Below are 17,580 nucleotides of genomic sequence, written 5' to 3' on the forward strand. Positions count from 1 at the left end.
GGCCAAATACCTTTAGAACTCAATACATGACCATATCTTCTCCTGCCAGTAGTGAAATGAAAACAAATTAACCTAAAGATAGTAAGCAAGTAACTCTGCTGTCACTTGCTACTTATTGATTTTAATCATTAGTTGGCAATGTCGCTTTTGAACTCAATACATGACCATATCTTCTCCTGTCAGTCTCGTGATTCCCAGGATCCTGTAATTCTCACATTGTGCACTTTCTCTTCACTGCGATCCCCAATTATCTTCCTTACATTCTGAGCAGCTAATATGAGGTCGCCATATTGATAAATTGGAGTCCGGATGTCATTTTGATTCATCACAACTTTTCTTTATTTTTTTTCTGATGTCTCATTGGGCAATCACTCCTACTTATTAAAGCATTGACCTGCGTTATGGGCCGCGCCGCGCGCTGCAGCGTAAATCCTCTGCGTTCCCGGGTAAAAGGGATTTGTCTTGACGGAGCGAAGCTTTACATTGTGAGGTCTTTGGTAAGTTGTAACCATTAGGAGAAAGACGGAGCGTAATTGTGGGGATGTAAGCGTGACTTCAAGATCAGAGCCTCCTTCTGTTGTGCTGGAAATTACGTGACCTCTGTGACCTTTACCATTGTCTGCAACATTGTATCAATGGAGAACGTTAACTCTTCTGCGGATCAATTACAAGAATCATCTCGATTATTAGAAACATTTATATTTTTGCATTTGCTACATTTATGAAACAATGACTGATAATTATCATCTAATTATAATTAGAATGATAAACAAATGATTCACCTTTCTTTTGTGTTACCCGTGGACTATTTTTTTAATTTATATCTTTTTGCATTGCCCCAGTACAGAATAATGATCACTCCCATCAGTATACAGTATCCTTATCTCTCTTACCCACAGGGGACAAAATCATAGAATCGAAATAAGGACGATCAGGATGTTTTTGTAATGTGGAAGGAAATTGGAAAAAAACATAAAAAGACGTCACCTAGATGGGATCTGAACCCAGGACCCCAATGCTGCATAGGAGCTTTAGAGATGAGTTAATTAGTAACTTTGTAGCAAATTCATTGTATCTTCATTGAATTGCAAACACATTTACAAAATGTCAAAATTCGCTTTTCTCCACAAATGACACCAACAAGTCTAGGAAGGAAAGAAAGCTGGAGGGTTAACTACTTCAGTGCCAAATCCGCATGTACTTGGAAGGGGGGCATGCAATTAGTAATGCCGACGAGCGCCTTCGCTGCAGTAATAGGGCAGGAGGCGTTACATGAACTTCTATGATATGAAGCCGATCCAGAAGCCACAAGACAACAGTCATTAGATCAGATACATAACCCGCGCCCGGCCCTTTATCTCTGCACTTTACAATGCAGTTTTCACTATCAAATGACATCTCATCTACAAGGGTAAAAAACGAGCGCTTGGTTATTTCATCTCGAATGGAACCAGCAAAAGCAAATGCAACGAACGTCCAGACAATTCCCTTCCACCCCCGAGAGCTTTACTGTAAGCGCCATAAACATTCAGAATCTCAATGTCGACACCTATCGGGCGTCTTCACATCACAGGTCCACTCATGTAATCTCTCTATAGATCAGGAGTGGGCTTGGCTAGAGTCTGTGGAACTACAAAGCCCAGCAGGTCTTTGCATGGGGTAGAGGTTTGAGGGTCTTGGACTATAAAACATACATTGGGAAACTTGGAGGCGTTTACTATAACAAGTCTACAGACCCTGCGACCAACATGGGGCACAATAAAGGTTGGGGCCACTCATTCGGGACCCGCCATCCCAACAGCCAAGGTCTCCGTCCCTCCACAACCAGAGTAATGGCCGCCGTGCCCGGACGACCGCTCCATTCTGAAGGGAAAGAGTGCTGAGCAATCAAGCTCCGGGACCATGCGTCCTAACACTGAGGGGGCAGCTGCCCGACATTGTCCTCCTCTCCATCCTCATCGGTACATTAAAGAATTATTGACATAAAACCCAACGTCTTGTAAATACCCTAAGCCTAAGTTACTCACAGCAAAAATATCGGACAATGAAATCTACTAAGGACCAAGACCGCAGCCAAACTAGTAATGGTGGTCTGCACTGTGCACCCATAGTCCGATCTCCAAACCCACCGCACGCCCCATGTTCCCAGCGATGCGGGGGTTCATCATGTCGACCTAGGAGGAGGCATTATTATATCTCCATTTCCTGCAGTTCTAAGGAAAACCTTGCGACAAACGCATCAAGATATCATCAGAGACGTGTGGTATGATAAACCTGGCTCTGCTGCATCCGTACATCAGGGCTGTCAGTCACCATAGACAGTTCCTTGGCTCCACTCATCCAAACGCCTTCATGATCTTACAAGCTTCTAGCCGGCCCCGGGTGCAATTATTTTTGCAATGCTTATAACTGTATACAAACACATCAGGTGTCTAGTGATCCATAGATCTGACTCCAAAGACTGACCTAACAATATGAGAGGATCTACAGGCCTGGATGTCTTGGTCCACTTTTTGGATATTCCTTGTGATCCTCAAGGATTCCATTTTCTGTCACATATTACAACGATATTCATACACTTAATGGTCAAAGCTCGGGAAAAACCTTTCATATTTAGTGCATGGATACAACACAATCCACACTGTGCGGACGTCAAAGAGTCATAGATCTTCATATGGGTAGGGGGCAACCATGCTGACATCGTCTGCGAATTCTCTGCTTCTCCTACTGGTTATCAGTTCTGTATATTCGCCAGCTAATTGCTCATTAAGCCTGTGGAATAGTAAAACATATGAAGATGTGTCCCGGAGGATGACCCCGGCTCCAAGCTCATGCACAAAGACACAAACTTATTTACTTAAAGGATCATGACTGTTAAGGTACCTTCACACATAACGATATTGTTAACGATATCGTTGCTATTTGTGACGTAGCAACGATATCGTTAATGAAATCGTTCTGTGTGACAGCGACCAACGATCAGGCCCCTGCTGGGAGATCATTGGTCGCTGAATAAAGTCCAGAACTTTATTTCGTCGCTGGACTCCTGCTGACATCGCTGGATCGGCATGTGTGACACCGATCCAGCGATGTCTTCACTGGTAACCAGGGTAAACATCGGGTAACTAAGCGCAGGGCCGCGCTTAGTAACCCGATGTTTACCCTGGTTACCATGCTAAAAGTAAAAAAAAACAAACACTAGATACTTACCTACCGCTGTCTGTCCTCCAGCGCTGTGCTCTGCACTCCTCCTGTACTGGCTGTGAGCCGGAAAGCAGAGCGGTGACGTCACCGCTCTGCTTTCCGGCTCCCAGACAGTACAGGAGGAGAGCAGAGAAGCAGAGCACAGCGCTGGAGGACAGACGGCTGTAGGTAAGTATGTACTGTTTGTTTTTTTTTACTTTTAGCATGGTAACCAGGGTAAACATCGGGTTACTAAGCGCGGCCCTGCGCTTAGTTACCCGATGTTTACCCTGGTTACCGGCATCGTTGGTCGCTGGAGAGCGGTCTGTGTGACAGCTCTCCAGCGACCAAACAGCGACGCTGCAGCGATCCGGATCGTTGTCGGTATCGCTGCAGCGTCGCTTAATGTGAAGGGGCCTTTAATGAGAAAGATAATATCTTATAGAGGAAGCAAAATCGATGTGTTTGACAATAGCATCACGTCTGGAAAAGACTGCAGTGCCCCTTCAACACCCACCTTAAAGGGGAGACTGCCTAGAAAATAAGGGGTCTCACCTAGGGAATAGTTCATTTACATCTGGTAACAAATTACTGCAGTGATACAAACAAAAAACATGAATCTTGCTGGTCCCCAAACCCTAAACCTCCATGGTCCCAGCAGCCTAAACCATAATGGTCTCAGCAGCCTAAACCTTCATAATCCCAGCACCTTAAATCTCCATGGACCCAGCACCCTAAACCTCTATGGTCCCAGCACCCTAAATCTCCATGGACCCTGCACCCTAAACCTTCATGGTCCCAGCACCCTAAACAATAATGGTCCCAGCACCCTAAACCTTCATCGTTCCAGCACCCTAAACCCCCATGATCCCAGCAGCCTAACCCTTAATGGTCCCAGCAGCCTAAACCATAATGGTCCCAGCAGCCTAAACCATAATGGTCCCAGCAGCCTAAACCATAATGGTCCCAGCAGCCTAAACCATAATGGTCCCAGCAGCCTAAACCATAATGGTCCCAGCAGCCTAAACCTTCATGGTCCCAGCAACCTAAACCTCCAGGGTCACAGCATACTAAATCTCTATGGTCCCAGCACCCTAAATCTCCATGGACCCTGCACCCTAAACCTTCATGGTCCCAGCACCCTAAACCTCCATGGTCACAGCACCCTAAACAATAATGGTCCTAGCACCCTAAACCTTCATGGTCCCAGCACCCTAAACCTTCATGGTCCCAGCACCCTAAACCTCCATGGTCCCTGCACCCTAAACCTTTATGGTCTCAGCACCCTAAACCTTCATGGTCTCAGCACCCTAAACCTTCATGGTCTCAGCACCCTAAACCTTCATGGTCCCAGCACCTTAAATCTCCATGGACCCAGCACCCTAAACCTCTATGGCCCCAGCATTCTAAATATCTATGGTCCCAGCACCCTAAATCTCCATGGACCCTGCACCCTAAACCTTCATGGTCCCAGCACCATAAACCTTCATCGTCCCAGCAACCTAAACCTCCAGGGTCACAGCATACTAAATCTCTATGGTCCCAGCACCCTAAATCTCCATGGACCCTGCACCCTAAACCTTCATGGTCCCAGCACCCTAAACCTCCATGGTCACAGCACCCTAAACAATAATGGTCCTAGCACCCTAAACCTTCATCATTCCAGCACCCTAAACCTCCATGGTCACAGCAACCTAACCCTCAATGGTCCCAGCAGCCTAAACCTTAATGGTCCCAGCATGCTAAACCTCCATGGTCCCAGCACCCTAAACCTTCATGGTCCCAGCACCCTAAACCTTCATGGTCCCAGCACCCTAAACCTTCATGGTCCCAGCACCCTAAACCTCCATGGTCACAGCACCCTAAACAATAATGGTCCTAGCACCCTAAACCTTCATCATTCCAGCACCCTAAACCTCCATGGTCTCAGCACCCTAAACCTTCATGGTCCCAGCACCCTAAACCTTAATGGTCCCAGCACCCTAAACCTCCATGGTCACAGCACCCTAAACAATAATGGTCCTAGCACCCTAAACCTTCATCATTCCAGCACCCTAAACCTCCATGGTCACAGCAACCTAACCCTCAATGGTCCCAGCAGCCTAAACCTTAATGGTCCCAGCATGCTAAACCTCCATGGTCCCAGCACCCTAAACCTTCATGGTCCCAGCACCCTAAACCTTCATGGTCCCAGCACCCTAAACCTCCATGGTCACAGCACCCTAAACAATAATGGTCCTAGCACCCTAAACCTTCATCATTCCAGCACCCTAAACCTCCATGGTCTCAGCACCCTAAACCTTCATGGTCCCAGCACCCTAAACCTTAATGGTCCCAGCACCCTAAACCTCCATGGTCACAGCACCCTAAACAATAATGGTCCTAGCACCCTAAACCTTCATCATTCCAGCACCCTAAACCTCCATGGTCCCAGCACCCTAAACCTCCATGGTCCCAGCACCCTAAACCTCCATGGTCCCAGCACCCTAAACCTCCATGGTCCCAGCACCCTAAACCTCCATGGTCCCAGCACCCTAAACCTTCATGGTCCCAGCACCCTAAACCTTCATGGTCTCAGCACCCTAAACCTTCATGGTCCCAGCACCTTAAATCTCCATGGACCCAGCACCCTAAACCTCTATGGCCCCAGCATTCTAAATATCTATGGTCCCAGCACCCTAAATCTCCATGAACCCAGCACCCTAATCCTTCATGGTCTCATCACCCTTAATCTCCATGGTCCCAGAACCTTAAATTTTAATAATCCCAGCACCCTAAATCTTAATGTTTTCAGCACCCTAAACCTCCATGGTCCCAGTACCCTAAATCTCCATGGACCCAGCACCCTAAACCCTCATGGTCCCATCACCCTAAACCTTCTTGGTCCCATCACCCTTAATCTCCATGGTCCCAGAACCTTACATTTTAATAATCCCAACACCCTAAATCATAATGTGTTCAGCATCCTAAACCTTCATGGTCACCGAATCTTAAATCTTGTTGGTATCTGAACCATAAACCTTGATGGTCAGTATGAAAATGGTGGTTTTGATGAGATTATTTTCCTTCCATCACCCCAGATCTTGCACCATTTATTCTGCATGAACTATTTAGTAGTCGAGTGCAATGCAAGGTGCAGGTAAATGTGGCAAGTGGGAGCCACATTGCTGTTTATCTGCTGCGCCACATCTGACCTTGGGTGATTGCGTCATCTCCAAATATTTTCAAGTGATGCATTCGACGCCTGCACTGTCCAAATCCTCCCCCATCTTTACAATTTGTCAATACATCGCCCCAGTCTAATACTTACATAGTAAAGCAGAAGGAGGGCAGTTATATTTTAATAGGACCTAAATTCTCCAAGGTGTTAGAAATTTTGTAATGGACCAGAAAAAGGATAAATAAATAAAAATATCCAATCTTGAATTTAGATTTATACTGGAGATGGCAGAAAGTCAACGACTGCGAGACCCCTCGTTTCAATATGTACCACCTGTATAATCCCGCTCTTGCTCGCTGTATCACACATTAAACACAACTACAAGGGCAGTGAAAATCCTCAAACAGGGAAGATTCGGAAGGCGCCAACGCAAGAAGAGGCTTTTTATATTTTCCGGCAAGGATCTTCCTAAATCTATAGAACACTACTGAAAAAACGCAGCCCTTTAAAGTTGTGCCTTTTGTACTTTTTATCAGAACGGTGGCCGTCTACCGATACCTTATAGAGAACTGTGCGCAATGTAGACTCATGGGTTCTAAGAGAACTCAGGTGGGCTGCAGATATCGAATCTACCGCGACCCAGGGTTGCACTCACCCCATCACGGCTGCACCGTCTGGTGGTGGCTCGCTCTTAAATCCTTGCAAATTTGGTGGTTGCTGGCTACAGTTTTGCAAATTTCCACCCTTCTTTGTTACTCCATGGAGCAACTACCAACCACCCCAGGCTTCTTTAGTCATAAACATGATGAAGAACACAGCTCGCTTGGGATATAAGTCGACCTATAGACCCCACAAACCATAAATACAGCAATCAATCCACCGGCCATTTATTGTATCGTGATATACATGATTCCTTACAACCATCATGACCTTTGAACAAATAGCGTAACTTCTTCATTACTTTTCTCTACGTTGAATACAAATGTATGAGAAGACCCCCAGGTTCACATCTTTGATCATCTCCCCTGCAGCAGAAAAAAAAAACAATCTCACGGAAGAGACACTACAACGTGGCATCGCATTGATCCTGCGAGCGCGGAATAGACGTCTTCACAATCTTCCATTGTGGAAGGAGCCTATCCTGAGAAGCTCAAAGACGAGGAAGAGAAAATTGAGTTCACGTTGTCAACTCGCAGATTGCATTTGAGGAAACTGGAAGACTATTCGGGGGGGGAAAGGGAAGAAGGTTCCCTCCAAGATTATCAGCCTTGGATTGTAGTCTACCACCACATCGTCCACCATCAATATCCAAACTAGTGTCCCTGAAGCTTAAAATAAAACACAATGTTGCAGTTCCTCAAGACCCACATTCTAAGAACAACACATCTTTATTTTTTTTCCGCTCATTGAACAATCCAACGCCTGCACATTTCCAAATCCAAACACCCCATGTGTCTTACTAAGAAGGAACACTGCGTGGGAAATTGGCAGTAGAATAGAAGTGAGATAAATCTTGGAATCTTCGCGTTTCCTGGCTGGATTTTATTTTTTTTTTTCTCCTTCCTCGCCCCCTAAAACAAATCATCATCCTTCTGGATTTACTGTAGGATAGGTAACAACATGTATCCCGGTAGCATGAATTATGGAGACAACATATGGGGAATTATGTGCATCTTGCGGATGGGAAGACAGATAGATGCCGGTGACAACCACAAATAGTTTCTGTTGCTATTTAGAGCAGCCATTCTTTTTAGTTTATGGCTCCAGAGCCCCCATGAAAGATGTATATATTTGTTGTCAGCCTGATTCTGTTAGACGGGAAAATTTAAAGCTTCCTGGGAGATTGATGCGGAGCACTGGTCTGCATTATGTACGACTCAAGCAACTGTGGCAAAACGTTTTATTCCAAAATTGATTTTACCTGGACACTACTTGTGCGTGTTGAATATATCTACAGCACAGACATTAATCAATATCACCCTGCAGAGGAAGATGGCATCACACGGCCAGGCTCCTTTATTTCCCATAATAAATGTCTGATAAGAACAATATTAACACTGTAATTTCTGCCTATCACCCCGCTCTTCGCCGTGGACATTTTGCTGTCAGATTGTCATTTCTGGCTATCCATCTACTGCACTATGAGGATAGATTGTTTTTTCTTTGCTTTCCAGTGGCTCTACACAATAATGCTGCCTTGATGCTCACAGAATGGGCTCAGCTAAACAGAGAGTCTGTTCATTGCAATCTACAAGAACTGTTCAGCACTACAACTAGCTCCACTCATGCATTTGGCATGTGAAATACCGCGCATCGCTAATATGGGCGCCTAGCAGAATATCCATGGTGTGAGCTCGGGGCACTGTCCTCAGCATGAAGCCTAGATATTTTATATTGCATGTGCTCTCATTATATACATTTTCCTTTTTCTCCTGAATTATTTATAAACACAATGTATCAAGAAAATATTTACTTTAAATGTTGCACCTTGTGAAGCCACTGCAGATGCAGGAGCTCCCCAGAGCTGCTTTCCTCCCTACCTACCAGTTGCACTTAGCTCTCCATCTGCAGTGGTCTTCTCTCCCCACATCCACCAGGTGCCTGGGGGGCTTCAGCCCCCCGCTTGCCTATCAGCACTGCAGCCAAGTCCTCCTGCCTGACCACTGCACATCTCCAACCCATCACTGCAATCCTCATGTCTGATCCAGCTGACAATGTGAATGAAGCCATAACACACAAGTTGCATTGGGCTAGTCCTCTCCTTAAGAAGATGCAGGTTCATGGAATAAAACAGTGAAAAGCCTGACCGAGGGATGAGGTGGGAGCCGCTCTGCATGGCGATGGCACAGCTGTCTCGCTGGAGGGTAAAATCTTCCATTACACACATTTAGTGAGAGGTGAGGAAGCTTTCAGCAGCCACCTGCAGGTGCATCCATGGAAGTGATGGGCAGCCCCAGCATCACCCGCCACACATCAACTGCAGTTTATTGGATTTGCATGTGAAGAACAAGGGTTACTTTCATGTGACTTGTCAGTTCTGCGCTCAGAATCCTAATTCAAGGAGCAGCGATGGGATGTAAGTCCTGATCCTTGCTCCAGCATGGGGAGCAGTGGGGTACACTGTCCCTGGATGGAGGGTTACACCATGGGGAGCAGTGGGGTACACTGTCCCTGGATGGAGGGTTACACCATGGGGAGCAGTGGGGTACACTGTCCCTGGATGGAGGGTTACACCATGGGGAGCAGGGGGTACACTGTCCCTGGATGGAGGGTTACAGCATGGGGAGCAGTGGGGTACACTGTCCCTGGATGGAGGGTTACACCATGGGGAGCAGTGGGGTACACTGTCCCTGGATGGAGGGTTACACCATGGGGAGCAGTGGGGTACACTGTCCCTGGATGGAGGGTTACACCATGGGGAGCAGGGGGTACACTGTCCCTGGATGGAGGGTTACAGCATGGGGAGCAGGGGGTACACTGTCCCTGGATGGGGGGCTCCAGCATGGGGAGCAGTGGGGTACACTGTCCCTGGATGGAGGGTTACAGCATGGGGAGCAGGGGATACACTGTCCCTGGATGGAGGGTTACAGCATGGGGAGCAGGGGGTACACTGTCCCTGGATGGGGGGCTCCAGCATTGGGAGTAAAGGGGTACACTGCTCCTGGATGGGGGGCTCCAGCATGGGGAGCAGGGGGTGCACTGCCCCTGGATGGAGGGTTACAGCATGGGGAGCAGGGGGTGCACTGTCCCTGGATGGAGGGTTACAGCATGGGGACCAGGGGGTACACTGTTCCTGGATGGGGGGCTCCAGCATTGGGAGTAAGGGGGTACACTGCTCCTGGATGGGGGGCTCCAGCATGGGGAGCAGGGGGTGCACTGCCCCTGGATGGAGGGTTACAGCATGGGGAGCAGGGGGTGCACTGCCCCTGGATAGAGGGTTACAGCATGGGGAGCAGGGGGTACACTGTCCCTGGATGGGGGGCTCCAGCATGGGGAGTAGGGTAGTACACTGCCTCTGGATGGGGGGCTCCAGCACGGGGAGCAGGGGGGTACACTGCCCCTGGATGGGGGCTCCAGCATGAGGAATAGTGGGGTACCCTGCCCCTGGATGGGGGGGCTCCAGCATGAGGAATAGTGGGGTACCCTGCCCCTGGATGGGGGGCTCCTATCTTACCTTTAATTCCTGTCTGGCAGACCCGGTGCTGTGACAGTCCTGCAGCCACTCCAGAGCATCATGTATAGTGATGGTAGCAGACCCGCCGAGATGAACCATTCACAGCTGCTGTAACCCTGGGCTCAATATCTCCTGCTTCATTCCATATAAACAGCCGGGTCCTCCTGGAAGAAGAAGAGCGCGGAGTATCCGAAGTTGTGGCGGAGTCCTGTGCCGGTGCGCCGCTCAGCTGGCAGCGGTGCGATCCTACATCTCCGAGGAGCACCGTCCACTCACAGAGCTGGTCCCTGGGTGCGGAACCTGGAGGTGCGGATTTGGTCCCAGGGTGCGGATGCCGGAGGTGCGGAACCCGGAGGTGCGGATTTTGGTCCCTAGGTGCGGATCCCGGCGCTGCAGATCCCGGCGGTGCGGAGCTGGTCCCTGGGTGCGGATCCCGGCGGTGCGGAGCCCGGAGCCTGCGCTGCCGCTTCTGCCGCTGTCTGAGCTCTGTGCGTGTGCGAGGAGGCAGCATTCCTCTCCTCCAGTGACATCACGGGGCGGGGCTTAGTATGCAGATCGTGGAACCTTTCCCTGGATAGATTCTGTGCTTGTTCTTAAAGGTATCGTCCTGCTGATTGCCCCCTCCTCAGTGCAGGAGATCGCCCGCAGCGCCCCCCATGTACACGGCGCGTTATGTCGCTGGATGTGCCGCTCTTCATCACCCTCACACAGTGACCGTCGGTGCCGCCGCAGCCCGGAGTCTCCCTGCTCGGTGCGAGCTCCGCAGGGATCAATGTTTCTGGAAATAGAGCAATTCTCTGCAGCACTGGATCCCTGTGTGGTTACAACGGCGGCACCGAAGCAGCCTGCCCTGTGATGGTTAACCCTCCCCTGCCTGCCCTGTGATGGTTAACCCTCCCCTGCCTGCCCTGTGATGGTTAACCCTCCCCTGCCTGCCCTGTGATGGTTAACCCTCCCCTGCCTGCCCTGTGATGGTTAACCCTCCCCTGCCTGCTTCAGAGGGACCACTGGGCGCCCAGCAGCCGGGGGGCTTCACCGATGGGAGGGCTGCACAGTGTAAAGAGGTGGGCGGCAGCTCCGGCGATGGATCCAGGGTTCTGCAGAAGGGCTGACACATGTCCATCTCCTGGGAGCGCCATAATAATACTGTGCAAACACCTGGGCTATGGCTGTCACAGGGGAGCAGACCCCACAAGGGAGCAGACCCACAGAAGAGCAGACCCCACAGGGGAGCAGACCCCACAGAGGAGCAGAGCCCACAGGGGAGCAGACCCCACAGGGGAGCAGACCCCACAGAGGAGCAGACCCCACAAGGAAGCAGAGCCCACAGAAGAGCAGAGCCCACAGAGGAGCAGACCCCACAAGGGAGCAGAGCCCACAGGGGAGCAGAGCCCACAGGGGAGCAGACCCCACAGAGGAGCAGACCCCACAAGGAAGCAGAGCCCACAGAAGAGCAGACCCCACAGAGGAGCAGACCCCACAAGGGAGCAGAGCCCACAGGGGAGCAGAGCCCACAGGGGAGCAGACCCCACAGAGGAGCAGACCCCACAAGGAAGCAGAGCCCAAAGAAGAGCAGAACCCACAAGGGAGCAGAGCCCACAGGGGAGCAGAGCCCACAGGGGAGCAGACCCCACAAGGGAGCAGAGCCCACAGGGGAGCAGAACCCACAGGGGAGCAGACCCCACAGAGGAGCAGAGCCCACAGGGTAGCAGAGCCCACAGGGGAGCAGAACCCACAGGGGAGCAGACCCCACAGAGGAGCAGACCCCACAAGGAAGCAGAACCCACAGGGGAGCAGAGCCCACAGGGGAGCAGACCGCACAGGGGAGCAGACCCCACAGAGGAGCAAACCCCCACAAGGGAGCAGAGCCCACAGGGAGCAGACCCCACAAGGGAGCAGAGCCCACAGGGGAGCAGACCCCACAAGGGAGCAGAGCCCACAAGGAAGCAGAGCCCACAGGGGAGCAGAGCCCACAGGGGAGCAGAACCCACAGGGGAGCAGACCCCACAGAGGAGCAGAGCCCACAGGGGAGCAGAGCCCACAGGGGAGCAGAACCCACAGGGGAGCAGACCCCACAGAGGAGCAGAGCCCACAAGGAAGCAGAGCCCACAGGAGAGCAGAGCCCACAGGGGAGCAGAGCCCACAGGGGAGCAGACCGCACAGGGGAGCAGACCCCACAGAGGAGCAAACCCCCACAAGGGAGCAGAGCCCACAGGGGAGCAGACCCCACAAGGGAGCAGAGCCCACAGGGGAGCAGACCCCACAAGGGAGCAGAGCCCACAGGGGAGCAGAGCCCACAGGGGAGCAGACCCCACAAGGGAGCAGAGCCCACAGGGGAGCAGAACCCACAGGGGAGCAGACCCCACAGAGGAGCAGACCCCACAAGGGAGCAGAGCCCACAGGGGAGCAGAGCCCACAGGGGAGCAGACTCCACAGAGGAGCAGACCCCACAAGGAAGCAGAACCCACAGGGGAGCAGACCCCACAGAGGAGCAGACCCCACAAGGAAGCAGAGCCCACAGGGGAGCAGAGCCCACAGGGGAGCAGACCCCACAAGGGAGCAGAGCCCACAAGGGAGCAGACCCCACAAGGGAGCAGACCCCACAAGGGAGCAGAGCCCACAGGGGAGCAGAGCCCACAAGGAAGCAGAGCCCACAGGGGAGCAGAACCCACAGGGGAGCAGACCCCACAGGGGAGCAGAGCCCACAGGGGAGCAGAGCCCACAGGGGAGCAGAGCCCACAAGGAAGCAGAGCCCACAGGGGAGCAGAGCCCACAGGGGAGCAGAACCCACAGGGGAGCAGACCCCACAGAGGAGCAGACCCCACAAGGAAGCAGAGCCCACAGGGGAGCAGAGCCCACAGGGGAGCAGAACCCACAGAGGAGCAGACCCCACAAGGAAGCAGAGCCCACAGGTGAGCAGAGCCCACAGGGGAGCAGAGCCCACAGGGGAGCAGACCCCACAAGGGAGCAGAGCCCACAAGGAAGCAGAGCCCACAGGGGAGCAGACCCCACAGAGGAGCAGACCCCACAAGGAAGCAGAGCCCACAGGGGAGCAGACCCCACAGAGGAGCAGACCCCACAAGGGAGCAGAACCCACAGGGGAGCAGACCCCACAGAGGAGCAGACCCCACAAGGGAGCAGAGCCCACAGGGGAGCAGACCCCACAAGGGAGCAGAGCCCACAAGGAAGCAGAGCCCACAGGGGAGCAGACCCCACAGAGGAGCAGACCCCACAAGGAGGCAGAGCCCACAGGGGAGCAGAGCCCACAGGGGAGCAGAGCCCACAGGGGAGCAGACCGCACAGGGGAGCAGACCCCACAGAGGAGCAAACCCCCACAAGGGAGCAGAGCCCACAGGGGAGCAGAGCCCGCAGGGGAGCAGACCCCACAAGGAAGCAGACCGCACAGGGGAGCAGAGCCCACAGGGGAGCAGAGCCCACAGGGGAGCAGAACCCACAGGGGAGCAGACCCCACAGGGGAGCAGAGCCCACAGGAGAGCAGAGCCCACAGGGGAGCAGAACCCACAGGGGAGCAGATCCCACAGGGGAGCAGATCCCACAGGGGAGCAGAACCCACAAGGGAGTAGAACCCACAGGAGAGCAGATCCCACAGGGGAGCAGAACCCACAGGAGAGCAGAGCCCACAGGGGAGCAGAACCCACAAGGAAGCAGAGCCCACAGGGGAGCAGAGCCCACAGGGGAGCAGAGCCCACAGGGGAGCAGACCCCACAAGGGAGCAGAGCCCACAAGGAAGCAGAGCCCACAGGGGAGCAGACCCCACAGAGGAGCAGACCCCACAAGGGAGCAGAGCCCACAAGGAAGCAGAGCCCACAGGGGAGCAGAGCCCACAGGGGAGCAGAACCCACAGGAGAGCTGACCCCACAGAGGAGCAGACCCCACAAGGAAGCAGAGCCCACAGGGGAGCAGAGCCCACAGGGGAGCAGACCCCACAAGGGAGCAGAGCCCACAAGGAAGCAGAGCCCACAGGGGAGCAGACCCCACAGGGGAGCAGACCCCATAAGGGAGCAGAGCCCACAAGGAAGCAGAGCCCACAGGGGAGCAGAGCCCACAGGGGAGCAGAACCCACAGGGGAGCAGACCCCACAGAGGAGCAGACCCCACAAGGAAGCAGAGCCCACAGGGGAGCAGAGCCCACAGGGGAGCAGAGCCCACAAGGGAGCAGAGCCCACAAGGAAGCAGAGCCCACAGGGGAGCAGACCCCACAGAGGAGCAGACCCCACAAGGAAGCAGAGCCCACAGGGGAGCAGACCCCACAGAGGAGCAGACCCCACAAGGGAGCAGAACCCACAGGGGAGCAGACCCCACAGAGGAGCAGACCCCACAAGGGAGCAGAGCCCACAGGGGAGCAGAGCCCACAGGGGAGCAGACCCCACAAGGGAGCAGAGCCCACAAGGAAGCAGAGCCCACAGGGGAGCAGACCCCACAGAGGAGCAGACCCCACAAGGAAGCAGAGCCCACAGGGGAGCAGAGCCCACAGGGGAGCAGAGCCCACAGGGGAGCAGACCGCACAGGGGAGCAGACCCCACAGAGGAGCAAACCCCCACAAGGGAGCAGAGCCCACAGGGGAGCAGAGCCCACAGGGGAGCAGACCCCACAAGGAAGCAGACCGCACAGGGGAGCAGAGCCCACAGGGGAGCAGAACCCACAGGGGAGCAGACCCCACAGGAGAGCAGAGCCCACAGGGGAGCAGAACCCACAGGGGAGCAGAACCCACAGGGGAGCAGAACCCACAGTGGAGCAGATCCCACAGGGGAGCAGAGCCCACAGGGGAGCAGAACCCACAGGGGAGCAGACCCCACAGGAGAGCAGAGCCCACAGGGGAGCAGAACCCACAGGGGAGCAGAACCCACAGGGGAGCAGAACCCACAGGAGAGCAGATCCCACAAGGGAGCAGATCCCACAGGGGAGCAGAGCCCACAGGGGAGCAGAACCCACAGGAGAGCAGATCCCACAAGGGAGCAGAGCCCACAGGAGAGCAGATCCCACAAGGGAGCAGAGCCCACAGGGGAGCAGAACCCACAGGGGAGCAGATCCCACAGGGGAGCAGATCCCACAGGGGAGCAGAACCCACAAGGGAGTAGAACCCACAGGAGAGCAGATCCCACAGGGGAGCAGAACCCACAGGGGAGCAGAACCCACAGGGGAGCAGATCCCACAGGGGAGCAGAGCCCACAGGGGAGCAGAACCCACAAGGGAGTAGAACCCACAGGAGAGCAGATCCCACAGGGGAGCAGAACCCACAGGAGAGCAGAGCCCACAGGGGAGCAGAGCCCACAGGGGAGCAGAACCCACAGGGGAGCAGACCCCACAGAGGAGCAGACCCCACAAGGAAGCAGAGCCCACAGGGGAGCAGACCGCACAGGGGAGCAGACCCCACAGAGGAGCAAACCCCCACAAGGGAGCAGAGCCCACAGGGGAGCAGAGCCCACAGGGGAGCAGACCCCCACAAGGGAGCAGAGCCCACAGGGGAGCAGAGCCCACAGGGGAGCAGACCCCACAAGGAAGCAGACCGCACAGGGGAGCAGAGCCCACAGGGGAGCAGAGCCCACAGGGGAGCAGAACCCACAGGGGAGCAGACCCCACAGGGGAGCAGAGCCCACAGGAGAGCAGAGCCCACAGGAGAGCAGATCCCACACGGGAGCAGATCCCACAGGGGAGCAGAGCCCACAGGGGAGCAGAGCCCACAGGAGAGCAGAGCCCACAGGGGAGCAGAACCCACAGGAGAGCAGATCCCACAAGGGAGCAGATCCCACAGGGGAGCAGAGCCCACAGGGGAGCAGAGCCCACAGGGGAGCAGAACCCACAGGAGAGCAGATCCCACAAGGGAGCAGAGCCCACAGGAGAGCAGATCCCACAAGGGAGCAGAGCCCACAGGGGACCAGACCCCACAGGGGAGCAGAGCTCACAGGGGACCAGACCCCACAGGGGAGCAGAGGTCACAGGGGACCAGACCCCACAGGGGAGCAGAACCCACAAGGGAGTAGAACCCACAGGAGAGCAGATCCCACAGGGGAGCAGAACCCACAGGAGAGCAGAGCCCACAGGAGAGCAGATCCCACAAGGGAGCAGATCCCACAGGGGAGCAGAACCCACAGGGGAGCAGATCCCACAGGGGAGCAGAGCCCACAGGAGAGCAGATCCCACAAGGGAGCAGATCCCACAGGGGAGCAGAACCCACAGGGGAGCAGATCCCACAGGGGAGCAGATCCCACAGGGGAGCAGAACCCACAAGGGAGTAGAACCCACAGCAGAGCAGATCCCACAGGGGAGCAGAACCCACAGGAGAGCAGAGCCCACAGGGGAGCAGAACCCACAGGGGAGCAGAACCCACAGGGGAGCAGATCCCACAGGGGAGCAGAGCCCACAGGGGAGCAGAACCCACAAGGGAGTAGAACCCACAGGAGAGCAGATCCCACAGGGGAGCAGAACCCACAGGAGAGCAGAGCCCACAGGGGAGCAGAGCCCACAGGGGAGCAGAACCCACAGGGGAGCAGACCCCACAGAGGAGCAGACCCCACAAGGAAGCAGAGCCCACAGGGGAGCAGAGCCCACAGGGGAGCAGACCGCACAGGGGAGCAGACCCCACAGAGGAGCAAACCCCCACAAGGGAGCAGAGCCCACAGGGGAGCAGAGCCCACAGGGGAGCAGACCCCACAAGGAAGCAGACCGCACAGGGGAGCAGAGCCCACAGGGGAGCAGAGCCCACAGGGGAGCAGAACCCACAGGGGAGCAGACCCCACAGGGGAGCAGAGCCCACAGGAGAGCAGAGCCCACAGGGGAGCAGAACCCACAGGGGAGCAGAACCCACAGGGGAGCAGATCCCACAGGGGAGCAGAGCCCACAGGGGAGCAGAACCCACAGGGGAGCAGAGCCCACAGGGGAGCAGAACCCACAGGGGAGCAGACCCCACAGGGGAGCAGAGCCCACAGGGGAGCAGAGCCCACAAGGAAGCAGAGCCCACAGGGGAGCAGAGCCCACAGGGGAGCAGAACCCACAGGGGAGCAGACCCCACAGAGGAGCAGACCCCACAAGGAAGCAGAGCCCAC

General features: G+C 54.6%; 2 protein-coding genes across 5 annotated transcripts in view; one reads left to right on the forward strand and one right to left on the reverse strand.

Annotated features, from left to right (window-relative positions):
* PCDH11X (protocadherin 11 X-linked) overlaps positions 1-11,321 on the reverse strand; it is a 1,941,173-nt gene extending 1,929,852 nt beyond the window's left edge. For all 4 annotated transcript variants that reach the window (XM_069746098.1, XM_069746097.1, XM_069746100.1 and 1 more), the window contains exon 1: positions 10,518-11,321. The gene's annotated coding sequence lies outside the window, so the exon portion shown is untranslated. The remainder of the gene's footprint in view (positions 1-10,517) is intronic.
* Positions 3,798-6,194, forward strand: LOC138666170 (extracellular matrix protein A-like). The gene has a single exon (XM_069754410.1). It carries the CDS (start codon positions 3,798-3,800, stop codon positions 6,192-6,194), a length of 2,397 nt encoding a protein of 798 aa, XP_069610511.1.
* Positions 11,322-17,580: the final 6,259 nt, after the last annotated feature.

This window comes from Ranitomeya imitator, chromosome 2, assembly GCF_032444005.1.
Source record: "Ranitomeya imitator isolate aRanImi1 chromosome 2, aRanImi1.pri, whole genome shotgun sequence".
In the NCBI taxonomy this organism is placed as follows: domain Eukaryota; kingdom Metazoa; phylum Chordata; class Amphibia; order Anura; family Dendrobatidae; genus Ranitomeya; species Ranitomeya imitator.

What these genes read in the sequence shown, in the direction of transcription:
- LOC138666170 (XM_069754410.1), top strand. Translation starts at nt 3,798, where the DNA reads ATGAATCTTGCTGGTCCCCAAACCCTAAACCTCCATGGTCCCAGCAGC.